The sequence below is a fragment of the Talaromyces stipitatus genome, genomic scaffold (genome assembly GCF_000003125.1).
Source record: "Talaromyces stipitatus ATCC 10500 scf_1105507295555 genomic scaffold, whole genome shotgun sequence".
Lineage (NCBI taxonomy): Eukaryota > Fungi > Ascomycota > Eurotiomycetes > Eurotiales > Trichocomaceae > Talaromyces > Talaromyces stipitatus.
Window position 1 is genome coordinate 2,927,252 of NW_002990116.1, and position 19,542 is coordinate 2,946,793.

A 19,542-nucleotide genomic window follows, 5' to 3' on the forward strand; every position below is an offset into this window, starting at 1 on the left:
GGCTGGCGGGGGAGGAAGGCTTGTAATTAACCCAGTATTATTTGTCTTGGTACGTACATACAGAATTGCTGGTCTAGAAGCCAATCGGTCTGGTTAGGTATGATACCGTGTATCGATCGATATATGGTAATTTTGTACTGTAATGCGTTGTATCGTACCAGATATTTACCAAAACGGCACCCCGCGAAAAAGTAGAAGTATCAACATCCCCCTCAACGACATATAACTCAGTCAATTGAACTTTCTTCATACCTATAAACATGTCCGATCCAACTTTCCTCGACGCCAAAGTCTCCTCAATCCTCGGTCAGAAGCTTGACTCCTCAAGAACTGACCCGGGCGACCTCGACGAAGACGCTCTCTTCGAAGAGCTCGAAAAGGAAGATGACTCTGCCTACCGCGCCCACCGTCTCGAACAACTACACAAAGAAGTAGTCTCCGCAAAAGAAGCACTCAAACAAAACACCCCAAATAATAACAACAACAATACAACCACAACAATAGACGCTTTCTATCCTACTTTAGTCGACGACCGAGCCGTTCTGGACCTTACTACAAATAACGAACGATGCATTGTTCATTTTTCCCACACGGACTTTGCGCGCTGCACGGTCATGGATGAGCATTTACGCCTTCTCGCGCCGCGACATCACGAAGTCCGCTTTGCACGCATAGACGTACGAAACTGTCCCTTCGTCGTTGAGAAACTCAACATCCGTGTCCTACCATGCGTAATCGGTTTTGTCGACGGCAACGGTAAAGAAAGAATCATTGGCTTTGAAGGCTTAGTCTCCATAGGCAAAAGTGCTTTAAGAGGGAAAGGAGCGGATAATTTCAGGACGACAGATTTGGAAAAGAGGCTAGTTCAAGCTGGGATTCTGGTGAGAGGGAAGTATGTTGAGGAGATTGGAAGGAATAATGACGAGGGTGATATGAGTGAGAGTGAATCGGAGAATGAGCGGGGAGGGAAATCATCGCGGAGGAAGGGTATACGGGATGGGACGAGTAGTCGTCGATATGGTCAGGATAATAGTGATGATGATTGGGATTGAGTATTCGTTCTTTAAAGTTGGATGCATATAAAATGTGATCTCCTGGGATGAACAAGAGGTGAAGGCAGAGCATTGTCTTTAAGCTACCGGAGAATGGTATCTATGTGATACTGTCGATTAGGTCAGGCTTACAGAGGCCGTATACATCGAGTCAAAGGCCCTGGGTACCAGCAATCGAGTTGATTGTCTGAAGAGTACAGAAACTGATCAATAGGATCAATCAAATAAAAGCAAAGCATAGAATAATCATGCTACATAGATATACCCATGACTTGTCAACTAATCTATCTCATTGCGTAAATTATACAACTCAATGCCTGCAACAGTGCTAATTCTGCATGATCGTACAGTTACAATAAATATGACGAAAAGAGGACACCGACCAAGAAGAAGAAGTAAATAAGAAATTGAGAGCACCATATTTTAATACAAGCATTAAGAATGCAAAAGGAAAAGGAAAGAACAACGCATTCTGTGATATAAAAAACATACAGAGTCCTATAAAACGCAAAGACAATGCCCTCATTCGGAGGATGATTGACAACAGCACAATCATAACGTAAAAGGATATCGCAGTTGGAATAAAAGGAAGACATTATAGAATGGTCGACTCCATGCGGGAATGTTCAATTGCATCAAAGCCGTCTGAGAAGATTATACGAGTCACTGATCTAATTAGATCGCCACTGTTTTCATCTCACCCAGATTCTCTGACTCTAGATCAAGAGGAGTTGCGTCTGCAGTCGAGCTATGTTTTGAGGTCTTTTCATTGACAGAGATATCCTTCAAAGGTTCCTTCGATGCATCATTTGTTGCCACGGGAGTGGTCATCTCTAATAGGTCTTCAGCGGATTCCTTGGTTGGTACCTCTTTTAACGTCAAATCCTGGGTGCGTTCGCTGACAGAAGTAACTGGACTCGACGCTTCCTCAGTCACTCGTGCAAGAGGGCTCGAGAGAGCAAACGGGGTTTTGGGACTCTGTGTCTGAGCACGACTACTAAACCGATGAGGAGATCGCCCACGCTCTTCACTTGGTGCCGGACTGCCGTAAGGGGAATTCCGTGATTTGTCAACGTTCGTATTCAGGCCCAAGCCGTTTGCTGACCTCCGACGCGGCCGTCGTCCAAATCTTTGATCTACTCTCCAGCGCAAAATCTCCAGATAGGGCGGTTCAACGTTCTGTTTTCTGAATGGTTTCAACTTGAGCTCCCCAGAGTCTTCCTCTACAGACACAAACGGGCTGGCAAAATCATCCGCAACCTGCGCAAGGAACGCCGCCCATGATCGAGCTACCACATACTTGCAATCGTAGTCGCGTCCAAAGATAATAACTTGACCCCATTTGCCTGCTGGACCTGGAGCAAGATCGACAGCAATGCAGTTACCGCCCCAGTCACGGGCAAGGGGGACCCAACCAGGATGCGCATAAGTTTTCTGGATTGCGCGAGGCGGTTGCGAATCTTGCCGATCCAAAAGATCCTGTCTCCATGTCGGGTTAGAGGCTTGATGTTGCTGAGAGGGGCCGGCCGAAGATGAAGAAGCTCCAAAGGCCTTGGACGGAATTTGAGGTGGGACGATAGTCGAGGTTGAAAAAAACTCCTCCGCAACAGTTCGCCAGTTCCTCCACTCATGGACAATCTCTTCACAATCTAGAAGCATACAGCCAAAAATAATTCCTGTCGGGGTGCCGCCGCGCTCTTGGCCGTCATGAATCATTAGCGACTCACGAACCTCGAGAGGTAAGCTAATATCTAGTTCGTGCTCCAGCTCATTGACATCGTTCTGTGTGCAACCTTCACCTAACTGATCAAACAGTTCTGGGTAATTGTCCTCAGTCCAGCGATCAATCTTCTTCCACGAATGAGTAACTGGTGGTGGTGGTGGGGCGCCGTCGTGGAAACTTTGCATTTGTATCTCTCCCATGCCATCAGCACCTCCAGCCTGGTCGCTCGATCTCCTAGATTGCGACGCCAATGACCGCATGCCTGGTGAGTATGGGCGGTTGGGTGAGCCTAAACCTCTTGGGGAACCAGCCCAGCCATTAGAGTTTGTCTTTGATATTTCTTCTTCCTCAAAAGGGGAGGTAAGATCGGGACGAGAATCTGCCGCAGTAGCAACTGAAGTGAGAGTATCATGGCGGCTCGAATTGAGGGGAACATGCTGGCCTGTCCGGTAAGGTGAATCGTGGGATGCATGGCGATCGTTGGAGGTCATGGTATGCCAAAAAGAGCGCCATGCCGAGCCAATTCTAATTGTGTATAGTTAGAAAGGAACCATGTTTTTTGAGCTGGATCGAGTCCAGGGAACATGACTTACGAGCCAGAAACGGTTTGCGGAGGCATGACGGAGGTTCAAAGATTGGTAGCTTTGCAAGGAACGTCGGGGGTATCGAAAAGGAAATTCACAGTCGACTGATCAACAGTTCATTTGGGAAGATCGCTCAGGTCAGACAGCGGACACGCGCAGTCAGCCTGCAGTCGACACTAATAAAGACCGACGTATGATGATGTTGCCGATGTGTAAAGGGCGACACCGCACGCAGGGGGGAGGGGGGAGAATGGTATGCGTCGGGGTTTGAAGATTTGTACGTAAAAAAGCGCTTGAACGATCGAAACCCAATCGATGATTGTAGAACAAAAACAAGTAGACGCGGCGGTTTGTACGCGAGGAAAACAAGTCGAATGACGGCGGTAGTTAACTTCGACCCCGGATTGGTGAATGTCTACCACTGGGCGTTCCTTAATGGAAAGGAAAACAAATCTCAATCCAATTCGACGGGTTCAGTCGACGTGTTGTGAAAAGCGAGGGGCAAGGGATGGAGAACTAGTCCACTTGGATGTGAATTGGAAGGGCAGATATAAAGACAAGGAGAGAAAAAAGAGAGAGATGAAGTTAGGAATCGATGAAAGCAGTCAAGTCAGGGAGCGACTTCCTGCTTTGCCTGTCCGTCATGGTTCCTGCCTGAGAAAAGAGGGTGTGCCTGGTGGAGACGGGGATGGTCAGGGGTGCTCTGTGATTGGTTTTCTGCTCAGCCAATCATAGAATGTCGCTGTCAATTGTGGTCCTTCTGGGTCGTTATTTATTGTTTTTATCATAGCCACTGAAGAAGGGGGTAGTCTTTATAGGACTTACATTTTCACAGTGCATTCTATAGCAACTCTGCTTGCGCTCTGCAATCGATGTTAACACGATCAGTCGAGGAACAGCCTGAAAAATTGACTCTGAAGTGGCTCCAACGTCTAATCGCCGAGACCAACCGTAAATTAACCCGTGGATGATAGATATTAAAGCATTGGAATTTAGAGGCCCGTTCGTTCCTGACGGTACTGTAATTTCATTACACTTAGCCACTCATCAGCCACATCTGCATCAGTAAGCCAATAAACGGTTAGTCTGAGGGTACTGTTGGTTGGCTCTCCACCAGTCGGTAATTTACAAATACGACCATCTGTAACTCCGTAACTCACAAGACATATGGAAGATCGTAGTCATGACGATGTCTACTAAACATATTATTCGAAGTACTAGTTACTACCACGACAGCACATCTCATAAACTGATATGTTATTATCGACATGAGCCTGACCATGTAGGCGTCTGTTTGCGGTATTCGCCACTGCAGGGAATACATATCGCCTCCAAAGCCCCGTTACGTATGGTGCATACCTATTGACGTATGTAATTTTCAAAAGCAAATGACGATACGGAATACACGTTCAGAACGTCGATCAGATGAATTGTGGCTTGCCGAAAATAGATTTTAGCTATCAAATAGTTTTCCTAGTAGCAACTAGTTTAGTACGGGTTGAAGGCTTCTGCGTAATAGGGGCATGCTTTAGGGCTGTCCTTAATTAAACCGTTAGCGGCTCCGATTACAAATTGAGTAAGGGTGAACTGGGTCGTAGGGAATATGTATACTAGTTGAGAAAAGAGATTGCATACTTACTAAGGAGCGAATATAGTTGGTTAATTATGACAGGAAACACTGGTTCGAGCTGACAAAGTAAGCTCAAACGAAAACTGCAAATGGCAAAACAGGTGTGAAAGAAAGGGAGAGGTTACGAGGGAATAAGAAGATTGAAAGCAAAAAACAAAGTACAAAAGCATCTGCTGTCAAGAAAAGGTCTCGAAATCATATCCGCGATCAACACTGAAGAGTGCGACAGAGCACCAACCCATTCAAGTCGTAAAAGGTATGCCGTCATAAAATGTAAAGACGACTCTAACAGCGCGCTGTGAAACTTCCAGACTCCTCGTAATGAATGTAGAGAACAGCAAGACAACATCCCAGAGTCCAAGAAATATGAGCCCGCATAAATCAGAAATGAGATTCCCATATACCCATTGCAACGACCCGTAAAAACCATCCCCATAGAAAACCGCCAAAATATGCGACATAAAATTCTCTCGACCCAAACCGATTTATGGTAATGCATATGGTATCTGTAAAATGAGAATGGGGAGGCACAAAAACCAATGACGAGCTTGAAACCGAAACCGAAACAAAGTCCCAGAAAGACCACACCGAAAGAAGGATCCCAAAAACATATGAGCTCGCGATCTAGTCGAGTGACGCGCAGTCTTCCTTCGAAACCTTATAACAACATAGATGCCTGGAAAATCATAAGACGAAACATATAAAGAGCGAGAACCAAAGTAAATTTAGCGCAAGAATAACCGGTCGTTGGGTAGAAATTTGATTTAAAGTTATCAAGCCAGAGAACTCTGCACTCCATTGGGTTGCATACTCGGAGCCATGTCCAATTTCAAGATTCTTCGAAGATCATCTTCCATTTTCTTGGTGTCGGGATCTTGCTTACGTGAAGGCGGAGTAGATTGTAGTCTGGCATTGAAAAGGGTGGGTGAATTGTACATTTGCGAAGGTTGGCCAACTCGGAAAGGTGACTGGAGGGATGATCCGTAGTGGTTCGCTCTTGCAACATTGACCGGGCTTGCATAGGGAGAAACATCTCGATGGAACGAGATCGGATTGATATTCTCAGCATAAGTCTGTGGTGGAGATTTGTAAGGCATGCATTGAGCAGGATTTTGTTGAACATGACCATTGAAAGAGACAGGAGTTGGAGGCCCGGAAGCTGCGTGCTGAGGAGCGTGGGCATTGTGAAAATAACCACGCGCTGGCCCTTTTGGATGAGGAGACACCGATGCCGGGCGTTGAGGACGTGGGTTTAGTAATAGGTGCTTTAGTTCTTCTGTCTTCATCTTTCGTTGAGCATCGTCCATTTCTGTTGTCCAGTGCTGTTTAGTACCACTAGAGGTCAAGGCATTCATCTTGGTTTTATATGAAGAAACTGGGGTCGAAAAGGTTGGTGTTGTCCTCTCCGAGCCATCAAGCTCGAGCGAGAATATACCGGTTGAGGCCGAATCTTGTCGCTGATTGGTTATGACATCAGTAGATTTTGAGACTGTGCTCTTCGAAACAGCCTCAGGGCTCTGTTGAGACTTGGTTCGTGCATCAATGGCGGCCTTGAAAAGGAAATCCAAAGGAGAAGGTTCGTGTTTGATGCGAGAAGCACTCGATTTAGGCTTTGAGGGAGTAGTAAGTTCTGGCGCTGACTCCTCATCCAACTCATCGTCAAGCTCTAATGCAGCAGAAAGGCCGGAGTCGGGGACAGACTTGGAAAAGAATGACGGCATCGGAAGTGCAGACGGTGCGGGGGATGCATGGAAAGTTGGTCCGGCATAATGTGGGCTGTCTTTAAGTTGCGGCGGAGAGGCTATGCTTGGCTGAGAAGATGTATGACGATGACTCACACCATTGCTATGGGGAGCATTGGTCAGGCGAGTGTTCTCCCTGGACTTCTTGCTAGGACGATTGTCATTCTTCTTGCGGGAGCTGTTGTTGTCTCCGTTGTAAACACCCGGTGTGCCTGTAGCAAAGTAGTCGCCAGGGCTTGACACTCGAGGCGGCGATGAAGGAGGCGTCGACAGCATAACGGTTTTGCCCTGGGAGGCAGGTGTGTTGTTCCTTCTTTGTTGTCGCTTAGGATTGCGCGATCCCTTCATTGGAGTTGTTGTCACTAGTGGAGTAGACATCGCGACGGGTATGGTGGCTTAAAAAATAGGCAGCCTGTTGAAGAGAGATAGGAAATAAGAAAGCAAAGCACTGGAGGATAGGTAAGAGCAAAGGCACGAATAAACACAGTGGTCGCAGAATAAATAGCTGATATGTGCACAAGAGAGCCGCCTAGCGGTTTTGGAATGGATGCTAAGAGGATCGAAAGACGCAGATTAATTAAGTCAAGAGAAAAGTCTTGTAAGAGCGCCAGAGCAGATCTATTGCGATAGATGAAGCGTGCGAAATGCCGGTGAATGATTACGGCACAGTATGTTTCGAGACGGAGATCGAGGGAAACAAATAAGAGGCGGTAGAAACCGGCTGATCAATCATAGCTGCATTATTTCAGATCGTGCTCAATGAAGATTGTGTGAGTGAAAGGTTATGAGTGCACAAGAGCACGCATTTCGACTGCGAGAGTGTTGATGAGAGATAGATGTTGAAGAAGAAGTGAGTTGAGGTCGAGCGAGGCTGGACGTCGAAGCCGACGAGTCAGGTGTTGCGCCTGCCAGTTGGGTTGCTGCGAAGTGGGGGGTTGCTGCCCGCAAGGTTGCCACTGGAACGAACCAGGCAGACTCCGAGGCAGCATCATTACTGTCACAACAATAATTGCCCTCACCACAGTTATTGTCTTTTACACACTTTGTGAGTACGTTTTACGACTCGAAACACTGCTTTTCTTGCCTTGGCTGGCCCGGTTTATTTCTTTTGCTTTGTTACGTTCATGCGCAGCGATCCGATCGGAGGGAATATCGATATCAGCTTCCCGACTCATGATAAGTTAGTGGCTGTAGCTACTACCCACTCGTCACTCTCAACCTCGCCTCTATCGAAGCTTTTTGTTGCATTCACCAGCTTATTCCAAACCTGAGAAATCTACCAAAATGGCCGACGTGGAAATGCAAGATGCTAGCTCCGCAAAAGACAAGGCTGTAAAGACCTCAAAGTCCGCAGCTGGCGAAAGCTCCGAAGGCAAGAAGCGCTTCGAAGTCAAGAAGGTGGGTATTCTTTATTTTTTGACTTCATTTTTATTCAATAAAATCAAGAGGCGAAACTGATCCTTTGGCCATATAGTGGAACGCCGTTGCTCTTTGGGCCTGGGATATCGTCGTCGATAACTGCGCCATTTGCCGTAATCATATCATGGACTTGTGTACGTTTGCGTGTTTTTTTTATATCTCGAGGATGCTAACAATATTGGCAGGCATTGAATGTCAAGCAAACCAAGGTTCATCTACCACAGAAGAGTGCACAGTAGCATGGGGTATCTGTAATGTGAGTTGCTTGTGATTGTTCAAGCTTGGCATAGTCCATCCAAGAGCACTCACTAACCCATTCATCATCTTATTATATAGCACGCCTTCCACTTCCACTGCATCTCTCGATGGTTGAAAACCCGGCAGGTCTGCCCGCTAGACAATAGAGACTGGGAATTCCAGAAGTACGGCCGATGAAAGCTTTCGATTCTTTCGATACTTTTGCGACACGACTCCTGGTCTTTCATACTGACGCGTTCATGTCTATAAAAGAAAGGGCATTTGCTCTACTATCGGTGGACTCATGATCCACTTTGATCAGCTGCAGGCACGCGGCGATTCTACGTCATTCAGCTACTATAAGTAGTCTATTGATAATAATGACTCATGACGAAAATGCAGTACTGGTTTTCATCCAAATACACAGAGAATAGAAACAAAACGCCGTCCCATATTAAAACCGCTAAAACAGATAATATTGCATCGTATACCAATGTCGAGGTACAAGAATGCTTTCCCATTTGATTGCCCCATCTTTCTCGTAGATTTATCGAACCTTTACCCCATCAACAACAATCCCAGGCACATTGATCGCCGAATTCGTGTTACTACCTGTAGAATCGAGCCACTTCTCCGGATGCCGGTTATAGAACGGCCACGGCGGAATAACGACGAAACCTGTAATAGCGGTACCTGCAAGTCCGATCCAGAGTGTAAGATAAATATCTTGCTGGATATAGCCGACGATGAAAGCGACGATCTATTCAGAGGCATAATCAGTCATCCTGTTTTGGCAAGATAGCTGTATTCTGGATGATGTGAACGTACGCCGGAAATAACTAGGAGAATCGTTGAGAGGGTTTCAGCGAGTTGTTGGCCGTGAAAGTCCTGTGTCTGATGGTTAGTGACGACTACTCAACTCTGAGGGGAACGAAAGCTTGTATCGAGCTGCCGCGCCGAAACTCACGATTTGACCTTCTAATGCGTTCTGGATCGGAGCCAGGATATTGTCCATCTTGCTTTGTTGCCTTTGGTTTCTCAGCGCTCAGTAAAGTGTAACCGAGTATAGATAACCCAATGAAACAATAGATTCCAATATGTAAGTGGCGTGGTATATCTCGTTGTCGCTGATATATCTCGAAAGATAAAGTATGGCATAGTTGGCGTCTCGGGACGGAGCTCTGATTTGTCGTAGCTTCACGGTGGGTCTATACTAATGAGATCCACCAATAAGCGTTGATCATTTTCTTGTTGATATGGCCCTCGTACACTCGACAACTTCAGGTCAAGAGTGCGTAGGACTTATTGTTTGATCATTTTCATGTACTAACCTTATCATACATTCTAAATAGACGAACAGGTACAAGATACATGTTGTAAGTGGAACAAAAAAGGCAGTATTGGGGTATCATATGGTCATAAATTCTAAACCTCAGTCATTAATCATATAAAATCTACTTCTACTTCCTCTTAGGTGTCGGAGTCCACATATTCTTCAAACCAGACGAAGACGAAGACTGTCTCGGCGTACTACCCACTTTCGCCAAAAGCTTCTGTGCCGCCGGTGTCAATGGTTTCCCCCGAGGAGTCTTACTCCCAATAGGAGTACGTAGGCGCGACGAAGATGACAACGACGAGAACATCGGGTTAGGACTACTGGCAAACCGTGGCACATTGCTGCTGCTGATGCCTGCTTTTTCGGCTCTCTTTTTCTGCGCCACGCGATCAACCATTCGATGATGTAGGTCTTCACGTTTGCGGTTTTCTTTGATATCGAATGGATTTGGTGTTGTGTCGCCGCCGGTCGAGCCCTTGCTAGCTAGAATTCTGAGACGCTCGTAGACGGATTCGTCGTCGTATTCCGGTTCGTCCTCATCGACAAATGAGTATCCATTCACTCGTGGCGTTTCGCTGCCAGTGTATTCTCCTCCTACAGATGATTCATCCGTGTGCCGTACTCTCCCAGCGATTGCATCTTTGATAGCTGACAGTGAAGGGGATGACAGTACCGACGGACCATCATGTCCCGCTGCCGCCGTACTATTATTCGTGTTGTCGAGTCTCGTATTCCCATAAACAATTTGCTTAGGCCCAGCTCTTGAAGCGGCCTCCGCTTTCTGCTGATGAGTCTCATGCTGCTCTTCCACAAAGCCAGGTGTAAACATCAAGGAATTCTCCACCCCAGATTTCCAGGTATCCGGCACCGCAGGTCGAGCATCCAAATCCGTCGACAAGACCAGTTCCTTACTCGTCTCGGCAACACTGCCCTGATTCGCGATGCGTTTCTGTTCTCTTTGGCGATGCGCAATCTGTCGTGCAGACAAGATCTTGTTCCCGCTCCATTTCCATGCGAATTTTTCCCTTCGTTTCGCATTCTGTCGGTCCAGTAACCTGTTGAACGATTCGTTATCTTCGCTGGTATATTTAGCCTGGAACGAATTCAAACTGAGATTCGACACATCGACAAGATCCTTCGAAGAAGCGCCCATTACAGACGACTGCGGTGTCGCAGTTGTCGATGCGACAGAGGCCGGTGTCTCATTTCCCCATCTTGTTTCTGTCATCGGTGTATCCGCCACGTTTCGATAAGGTGTGCTAGATCCTCTTCTGATTGAACTACCACCGGGCGTCATCACTTCCGAAAGTCTCTTGCCCGCTCGCGCGATCCATGCTTTATCCTTTGAATCCAAAGCGTCGAGAAAGTCTTGCTTCGTTTGCATCTCTAGCAACCCTGGGAAGAAATCGCGCGCGATAATATGCGATAATGCGTCCGTGTAAGTATCTTCATCTAGAACTGTGGAGGGTCGTTTGATCTTCTTCGCTGGCGGCGGGGGAGGCATCAAGGCCATGTCGATGTCAGCCTGTCGCCTGACGACAGCTTGCTGTGAGGGTGATGCCATGTTGTCCGATTTTTTGCTGTGATAAAAAGTTTGACAGGCTTCACAGTATCCTGTATTTACCTTCAACAGGTTCCGGCATCGCAAATCTCGATATGTTTTGGTGATAACGGTCAGAAGTGAAGTTGTTTGAGGCAAGTATAAAGATGGCGCTCCGCTGCCAAGACCGCCTTCTGATAGATCTCGCTCTCCATTCTGCCGCTTTTCCTCTTCAGGCGATGGATTGTCATCTGATCGAAATCAAGATGAGCTGTTCAGCCTTAACCACGTAGTCTTGCGTTTACTCAGGACTTTCCGTTTATATAAGACTACTAGGAAGCACTTCTTGTTGAAACCAAATTCTTGTTGAATCGATTACAAATAACCACTATTCCTAGAACTTTTCCCCCATGCAGAATATGCAAATGCAGTCATGATAAACCTCAGTACTCCATCCGTACAGGCACCTGTCTATATGAACTTTTTTCTGTGCACGCGAGAGATCAAACAGACCAGAAAGATACAAAAAGAGCGGCCGGGAAAAAGAGCGAAAACCGACAATAACAGGCCTCCAGGAATCATAATATCCCTTCCAAGTCACCCCGGACTTTTCTGAAACCCATCAAAACATAAAAAGCTCAAAAAATCAAAAGGTAATGACCGATGCAACCCAATGGATAAATGGAAAAACACAAAAAAAAAGAACACGGAAGGATCGTCACGTCATATACAAATATATAGAGAGAGGGTATTGCCAACTCAGATGGCAGGTAGTGTTGGAACATAAAGATTTATTGCGTGGTGGGAAAAAGAGAGTATCCAGCTCGGCTTTTCCGCTTTTGCGCCGCCAATGATTGTCGAACGGCGAATGGAAGACCCTGGGCCGATTGTTGTATTACCTGGTTCTCGTCATGATGGTCGAGAGCAGACACAGATTTTGTTCGATCATGAGTCGGAGATGCCAATGGATAAGGCACATCCACGACATGAATGCTTCCGCTGCTACTGGTAGTTCGGAGCTTAGCGAGCGCACTCAATTCTAAGCCCAAGCTCTTGACTGGACGGTGAATAGAGAATCCCGGTCGAGGAGCTTCGGACAAGACACCTAGCGGGGGATGTTCGAACGATTCGATGCTCTCCCGGATAGTGTTCTCGCGGCTACTATTCGCACTGTTTGTCAACTCTGGGACGCTAGTTGTTGAAGTCGACGAGCGATGTTTTCGCACAATTGATGCCGCGCGGGATAGGATGACGCTTTCTTGAGAGTTATACTTGCTGATTTGCGAGTAGCTGCTCCTGGGGGATGGCGTCACGTCGGTTGACTGAGATGAACCCTGAGTGTAATACTGGAATTGACGATCGGGGTCGTCTCCGACAGCAAGAAATGTCTCATAAGCCACCTCATTTTCGTCGTTTGTCTCGAGCTTTTTCAGGTCAGCAGTGCTGGCGTTGAAAAACTCAGCATGAGCAGCGCCGTCACTCAATGGAGTTAGAGCGTCATGCGATCTTGTGAGAATCGATTGGGCTGATCCTGGATCCAAATCCGGAGTTGCTGGTGTCGAAATGGAGGGATTCACTTGTAGGTAATGAGGAACCAAGTGATTTGCTGCTGAGGGCGTTGTTACAGTGCCTGGTACCGAATTCCTCGACGTCTCTGAAGAGAGCCGACCCCAGTCGAATTCACAGTCTGCCACAGCCTCATGCTCATAACAGAAGTCGATATCTTCCTCCCAGGTCATGGGTAAATTGGTCAGCCCGACAGCCGAGGTACGTCTTGTCGTATCACTGGCTTGCGAGACGGGCGAATCCTGGAGTATCGGCTGGAAGTTGGGCAAAGTGGGAGACGTAACCTCTTCCGAAAAAGACAGTTGCGGATCCTGGACAATTATCACAGACTCGTGGGCAGGAGCAGCGGATAGATGGGCCTCGTTTGAGACTCTGTCACCAATACTGCTAGAGATTGACAGAAAACGTGATGTACGCAAAAGAGGCTCATCCGATTCTTTCGTCTCATCTTCTTCTGGGACATCCTCCAAATCGGACAAGTAGCTGTTAATGAAAGCTGCTGTGGGTTTGCCGTCAGTTTCGATGCTAGGGTCGTCAATAGTCTCATACTGGCTACCCGATATCGCAGAGCTGCTTTCGGGTTGGAAGATTCCCGCAAGATCGATTCCTTCCAACGAGGAAACCTTATGGAAAGAAACGCTGTCCAGTTGGGGATATTCATAGTCACGAATGCTAGGCTGAGTGTTTACTCCAAGAAGCTCATCGATAGCCAGACTCGTCGGCTCGGGTATTTCCGATTGACCTTGTCTGGAAGATGCTCGCGGCGGAGCAGTCATGAACGGCGACGGAGGCAATGGTTTCTGCAAACGGGAAACCGGGCGTGAGAAGTTCTCAATTCTGCCGGGGGACCTTGGTTCGCGCGGAGATACTGGAGAGCTCCTTCTCAAAGGTGAAGTGGGAGAAGTAACTGGTCGTTGCTGCCAGTCGGCCGCAGTCTCGTCCAGGGAGTCGTCAGAACGAAGAGCTTGAGCGCGAATACCTTTCAAACCAGGCTCTGGTGTTTGAGATGCCTGGATTGCGGAAAACTCGTCCACCAGCTCAACATTACTCGTATTATCCAGAGCATGAAATTGGCTTGAGCTGGTGTGAGTTACGTGATGAAAGTTATAGGGCTCCGAAATGATACGTTTAAGTTGGTCATCTGGGTTGATCAGTCTGGGATGTTCGAAATGCAGACGAGAACTGGAAAGAACTCACGGGAATCATTTCTCTTGAGCTTGGGGACCCTCTGAAAGACCTTGGGAACTTCAAACCGAGCAGCACTCTTGCCGAATTCTTCCTCTTCCTCCAGAGTCGTAGCAACCACGTTCAACTTACTGCCCTGGCGCCGCAGAATACGACTCCCTCGAACCAGCAAGGACCGCGCAACATTGTCGTGCTTTTCGTCATGCGGGACCGGGGACACTGATGGCTCACCGTAACTGAGAGACTCAGCGGGCAATGGGCGCGAAGGGGCGGGTGCATTGGTGGTGTTGCTTCTTGAGCGAGACGAAAACATCGACAGTCTTTTAGGGCTATTGATATTGGCACTTGATTTGGAGCGACTGTGGAAAGAATGATCTGAGAAATCGCTTGTGGATGACGTTGGCGGCCGCTGGGAAGAGGAGTCCATATCATCTTGCCATGAATCTGGTGATACTGTTCGGGATGCCATGTTGGAGAGCGCGCGAAAAGAGAGACGATCTCGAAGAATCAATTGTTGCTACAGTTGTACACATACGAAGAAAGATGCGGCCCTGAATTATTGTTGATGGTGTATCATCATATCGCTGCGACAACGGGAACAGCAAAGCGCAATTGAACCGGGGATCAATGAGTAACGGATACAAATACCAATGATCCGCATGCGCATTCCCGGAAGAGACGGTATGGTTCGTTGTTAAGTCGTGACACGAGAATCAATGAAAGACGGTGGTGGGTGTAGTAGGAGGGCGTGGAGAGGGAACGAGAGAATGATGTGGCAGCCCAGACAGACGGCTAAGAAGAGAGAGAGAGACTGTATAGTACAGTGAAGTACACACAGGGGAATAAGAGAAGCAGCGGCTAAAGAGAGGTTATTGCGAGAGACAGTGAGCGAGTGAGTGAGGACCAGAAAAGGAGAGCAATTGACAGAAAGAGAGTGTGTGACGGAGGAAGAGCCAGACTGGGGAAGGATGAGGTAAGTAGAGTTAGGGCGGGAAGGAGAGAAACACGAGCCTGAGGTTTTTGTCGAACCCCACAAGCGGGCTGATCTTCGCTTTCGAACGCACCAGATCAATTGAATTGATCGGGATAGACAAAATCACTGACTTGGTGCCGTCAAAAGGAATATTGCAGACGGAAGGGAGAAAAGGAGAGAAGCCAGGGATTTGCGATAGTATTGTGTGTTGAACCCGTCAAGCGCGCAATTGTAGCAACACTATTGATCCAACGCGTCGGATTGTACGTAGTACTCCAGCTACCAGGCCGGAACGAACAAGGATACAAGGACCATGGATCCTGGTGGTTAGTACGCTTGATAAGTGACGAATTGACAATTGAGAATATAGCCGGGGGGATCCCTATTTATTTTTTACAAACCATACGAGGTGAACATCGTAAGGTTAGGTTCTGTCCAACGTTCGTCCTAACTTCAAATGGTTTCACTTGCTCCCCTGGGCGTCAGCTCAAGCAAACATGGTACATACTAAAATAGATTATTACATTGATAAGTATGTAGCACTACATAGAGGGAGCTCGCACAGACTCTTAATCGCAAGCACACGCGGCAGAATTCTGGTTACATCTGCCGTCCCATGTACGTAGTAGCAGGTATGCTACACAGCCTACATACGTAACTACAAACGGACGACTCTAATCGGAGATTATTTGGTCTGGTATACTTGAATCGGGCCAACACAATAAACACAATAGTTGTCGAGGAGTTGAATACAATACAGCAGGATCAAAAGAAAGAATAGAAAACAAAAACACACAGAAAGTGGGGAGACCACAGAAAAAGAAGTGGGGCCCGAACGTGTGATTCCAACACGTTGGGTTTTGTCTCTTTCGAGAAGGAATCGGCGCGGCGCCAAGTGGGGCCCGCCTAGCCAGGGGCGGCCGAGAAAGTTTATTAATTGAGAAAAAGATAGAAAATAAATGCATTCTGGGCCAATCAGAATATTTGCTTTCGATACACAAGCTGTATTGCTCTTACACGCACGCTGATATACATATGCACACGCATACATCCATACACGGGTCATTTATTTTATACTTCAATTGTCGGTATTGTTGTATGCACACAGACAACTTGGCCAATTCAATTTACAATACATAAGTGGTGTGGGCAGATGGAGACAACCCAGATTCCATCGTAAATCGGCCATTCCCAAGCTTCCGATCTCAATTAAATACCAAGCACCAAGCTAAAAAGACAATGCATGCGATGGAGTTCAAAGTTACCGGCTAAAAACGTTCTCAATTCAAAACATTACTCGCGTATCCCTCACCACTGTGATTGTTTAGATTGTACGAGTCATGTGCCCTATGACGCTCATCTTGATGGGAAGAGTTTCAGCCTTGGAAATCAAAGCCAGATGATATGAATTAAAGGACGAACTAGTCGATCGTATCTACAGAGGGCTTGTGTGAAGTGAGATTAACGTGAGATTCCAAACAAGAATCAATTCCCGTACAAGATATTCGGGGTCTTGTACGATGGAATTGGCCAATCAACTCAGACTGAACCTTGCAGAAAACACCTTTTCTTTTTCCTTCCATCTGCAGACTTTACAGCTGGGCACACCGACTACGCCCGACTTCGACAGCATCGTTTGGTTACGAACTCTGTAGAATGACGAGGAGCACACGTGAAACAAGCGAGAGAAAGAAAAAGTAACGTTTCTTCAGCATACGGAGTACAGCCGAAGTTGATCATGTGTTTGTGATATGAGTTCTGACTCGAACAAGCATCTAGGTAATCTGTGAACCTCGAACGAGCTGCAGGTCAGTGCCATCAATCAATGTCTCGAAATGAATACGAAATGTCTTGCAAGTCACAAAGACATTTCAGAACCGACTACAGAGTACCTCTCCAGCATTGTACGGAGCAAGCCGGGCTTAGTAAGTTTCGATTCTCAAGCACTTGAAAGCACACGACGTAATTGCCTCGGCCGCTGAGACAACCCAAGTGGCTCAGTGAGGGCAAACCCCTGGCTAGGCCCTATTAAGCTGCGTTAGCCATGAAACACCACGTCCAGACTATGGAGACTGGATGCAGTGTTTGACGGTTTACCCAATCAGATTACCATTCTTACTGAACTAGAGCATAAGGTAATACATGCTAAGAGAAAGCGGGGACAGGATGAACGCCCTCAAAGCTGAGAGGGATGAAACTTGCTTCACTCAATTCCATTGTATAGAAAAGATTCACAAAGGGACTGAATTTCGGTCAAAGAATCGCATTGTCCGATATGTGTTTCAGCATGAGTCTTGTCTGCGTCGACTCCTTTATACCAGAGGAAAAAAAGAAATCAAAAACAAACCACTCGAGCTGGGCATCCACAATCCAGAAATCGCGCACTTAATTTCTTATGCATCACTGCATTGACCAATCGTATAGAAATAAATATACGCTAGAAGGGATTTGACCTAGCCAATATGTACTAATTTGTTGTTTTGTTTTTTTTTTTTTTTACACACACACTTTGCGGCTTGACGCGACTCTGCTCCGTTCAACTGTGATTGGGGATTATGCCACTATGAGAGACAACGACAGGGATACCGTTGCTTGTTGCCTTATATATGGATACTAATATCGTCATGGATTATGGAGAGAATTGAATTTAATAGACCACGGCGTATTCTGTAAGTGGAAGGAATAAGAAGTCAATTTGCATGCATTGGTTATGCGAAAGTCGAAAGAAACCAGTTGATCCATTGGACGGGCAGCTTCTGTAGCCCTAATTCCGTTTTTGGTAATTGTGTCCATGCGAACAAAAAGCTGTTGATCGGACGATACACCGATTATGTCTATTCCGAAGTATCTATATTTTATATGTCTATGAGACCATGGATTAAGATTTTAGAGTCTTGGGTCATTGAGCTGTGTGACTATGGATACTTGGATCTTAGCTGGCTAACTTATTGATTCGAAGCTAACAACGGCCAGCCGTTGGATGCGGAGAAGCTTGTATATATTACTTTATCGAGTAAGATCAACCATGACTTGATTACTAGAAAAAGGACATATATTAGTTTGCATTATTGCTCGATGGTTTGAGGCTTTAATCTAGATTTGAATATCGTACGACTCGTGTCTGGCCTCGGTTGGAGTCCAGTTACTCACATCGTTTTATTCTGGTCGAATGGATGTTTTTCATACCGATTTCATAAGACTGTTCACGTTTAAGCTTACAATTATCCTTCTCGTATTCGCCGTCGATACAGTCCTCGCCAGCACAGTTATCAATATCCACTGTGGATGACGGCGCGGGCTAGAAGTTGGAGCCAGGAGGATCAGTTCAACAATTGATCCGTGGGTACATGAATTTGACGACTTTGTAATGATGAATTACATTTACGGCCCTCGTATATGGGCCTCTCTTATCTCAACTTTTGAGCCCACTCTTGAGTCTTCATCGATTTACGGGCCTGGAACCGTCTTGACCGTCCCGTGCCGTGCCGTACCGCCTATAGAGGATCACACCGAGTACGCAAATACGGGCTCCTCTGATACGAGGGCTCATACAAGCATCGGATATTCGATCGTTCTGTTGCTCGATTTGATCGTCATACTACTGTTATGTAGATAAAGTATTGATCAGAACGTAAGGCGCGCCTAAGAGGTCGGAGTAGTTACCTCCATACATCGTACAGAGTAGCGGATACATTGACACCGACAAACAATCCAGGCTCGTTATTAGCGTCCTTCCTCCACAGTTAATTTATCTCTCAATCTATCTTCATCAATTATCTCGTATTTTCCATGTTGGCACGGACAAATCACAATGAATATCCTAGACTGTGGTGCTGGGGGCGGGCACTTACGCGGTCGATATATCTTCTAATCCCCGAAGGATCGCACCCTAGTCAGCATATATACCGGAACAATGGGTGACAGTGGCATCGTGACACAATCATGGTCAAATTCCCGGGTCTGATGCATAAGATCTATGATTTCTAAGTGGCGGTCAATCTATTGTTTGCTGCTATACACAGTACCGGGTAAACAGTTTAGTTCTTAATTGATCTGGTTAAGCAATCGCATTGTCTTGTCCGGAACACTCGCCCTACGAGTACAATCATATGCACAAGCAGGTACACATGTTATATGACATGTGTTGTAAGCATGGGGATGTACGTACAATTTCCAACATGTCACTGAACAACGTTGCACAACACCTCGGCACACGGCCGATTTCTTTTGCTCGTGCTATGAACTCACTCGGATCCGTGCAATACCTTCATGTGGATATCGAACACTTCTTCTACTCATGTCATATGTGATTATGTATGTGCTCCGTGACCGAGGATGTACAGAGCCGACTCGCCGACCTCGAGATTTAATGAAGTAATGAGAAAGATGACGGATTGGCATGACGGCTAGCTGAATGTATCATTTGGCATATTACATCGTAATTGTAGAGAGCATTTATTAGTTAATAGGAAAGAATATGGTGTTATACGAGATAAGCCAATTGCATCGCATCGGGTTTCGGCGATACTCTGTCGGGGTTTGCAGATGCATTGGA

The 19,542-nt window shown here is 46.6% G+C and overlaps 7 protein-coding genes across 9 annotated transcripts; 2 read left to right on the forward strand and 5 right to left on the reverse strand.

Moving 5' to 3' along the window:
- The first annotated feature begins 250 nt into the window (after positions 1–250).
- TSTA_121880 (NTP binding protein, putative) lies at positions 251–1,230 on the forward strand. Its single transcript, XM_002482397.1, has one exon. The coding sequence runs from the start codon at positions 261–263 to the stop codon at positions 1,050–1,052; it is 792 nt and encodes a 263-aa protein (XP_002482442.1). The 5' UTR covers positions 251–260; the 3' UTR covers positions 1,053–1,230.
- A 92-nt stretch (positions 1,231–1,322) lies between these two features.
- TSTA_121890 (1,3-beta-glucan biosynthesis protein, putative) lies at positions 1,323–3,465 on the reverse strand. Its single transcript, XM_002482398.1, has 2 exons — positions 3,369–3,465; positions 1,323–3,300 (listed from the first exon to the last, which is right to left on the reverse strand). The coding sequence occupies exons 1-2, from the start codon at positions 3,392–3,394 to the stop codon at positions 1,728–1,730; spliced, it is 1,599 nt and encodes a 532-aa protein (XP_002482443.1). The 5' UTR covers positions 3,395–3,465; the 3' UTR covers positions 1,323–1,727.
- A 1,302-nt stretch (positions 3,466–4,767) lies between these two features.
- TSTA_121900 (uncharacterized protein) lies at positions 4,768–7,546 on the reverse strand. Its single transcript, XM_002482399.1, has 3 exons — positions 6,828–7,546; positions 4,999–6,800; positions 4,768–4,898 (listed from the first exon to the last, which is right to left on the reverse strand). The coding sequence occupies exons 1-2, from the start codon at positions 7,107–7,109 to the stop codon at positions 5,763–5,765; spliced, it is 1,320 nt and encodes a 439-aa protein (XP_002482444.1). The 5' UTR covers positions 7,110–7,546; the 3' UTR covers positions 4,768–4,898; positions 4,999–5,762.
- A 164-nt stretch (positions 7,547–7,710) lies between these two features.
- Positions 7,711–8,784, forward strand: TSTA_121910 (ubiquitin ligase subunit HrtA, putative). 3 transcript variants are annotated; one of them, XM_002482400.1, is made up of 4 exons: positions 7,711–8,129; positions 8,206–8,284; positions 8,336–8,406; positions 8,487–8,784. In XM_002482400.1, exons 1-4 carry the CDS (start codon positions 8,016–8,018, stop codon positions 8,583–8,585), a joined length of 363 nt encoding a protein of 120 aa, XP_002482445.1. In that variant the 5' UTR covers positions 7,711–8,015; the 3' UTR covers positions 8,586–8,784. The 3 variants fall into 3 exon arrangements, with proteins under 3 accessions (XP_002482445.1, XP_002482446.1, XP_002482447.1); XM_002482401.1 differs by having other exon boundaries at positions 8,206–8,406; XM_002482402.1 differs by lacking the exon at positions 8,487–8,784 and having other exon boundaries at positions 8,206–8,440.
- Positions 8,785–8,801: 17 nt separating this feature from the next.
- TSTA_121920 (microsomal signal peptidase Spc12, putative) lies at positions 8,802–9,505 on the reverse strand. The gene is made up of 3 exons (XM_002482403.1): positions 9,355–9,505; positions 9,216–9,275; positions 8,802–9,147 (listed from the first exon to the last, which is right to left on the reverse strand). Exons 1-3 carry the CDS (start codon positions 9,400–9,402, stop codon positions 8,935–8,937), a joined length of 321 nt encoding a protein of 106 aa, XP_002482448.1. The 5' UTR covers positions 9,403–9,505; the 3' UTR covers positions 8,802–8,934.
- Positions 9,506–9,789: 284 nt separating this feature from the next.
- On the reverse strand, positions 9,790–11,698 carry TSTA_121930 (uncharacterized protein; the record flags this gene model as incomplete). Its single annotated transcript, XM_002482404.1, has 2 exons — positions 9,790–11,514; positions 11,665–11,698. 2 exons carry the CDS (start codon positions 11,696–11,698, stop codon positions 9,848–9,850), a joined length of 1,701 nt encoding a protein of 566 aa, XP_002482449.1. The 3' UTR covers positions 9,790–9,847.
- A 294-nt stretch (positions 11,699–11,992) lies between these two features.
- TSTA_121940 (uncharacterized protein) lies at positions 11,993–14,574 on the reverse strand. The gene is made up of 2 exons (XM_002482405.1): positions 14,027–14,574; positions 11,993–13,970 (listed from the first exon to the last, which is right to left on the reverse strand). Exons 1-2 carry the CDS (start codon positions 14,481–14,483, stop codon positions 12,055–12,057), a joined length of 2,373 nt encoding a protein of 790 aa, XP_002482450.1. The 5' UTR covers positions 14,484–14,574; the 3' UTR covers positions 11,993–12,054.
- Between the last annotated feature and the right edge of the window lie 4,968 nt (positions 14,575–19,542).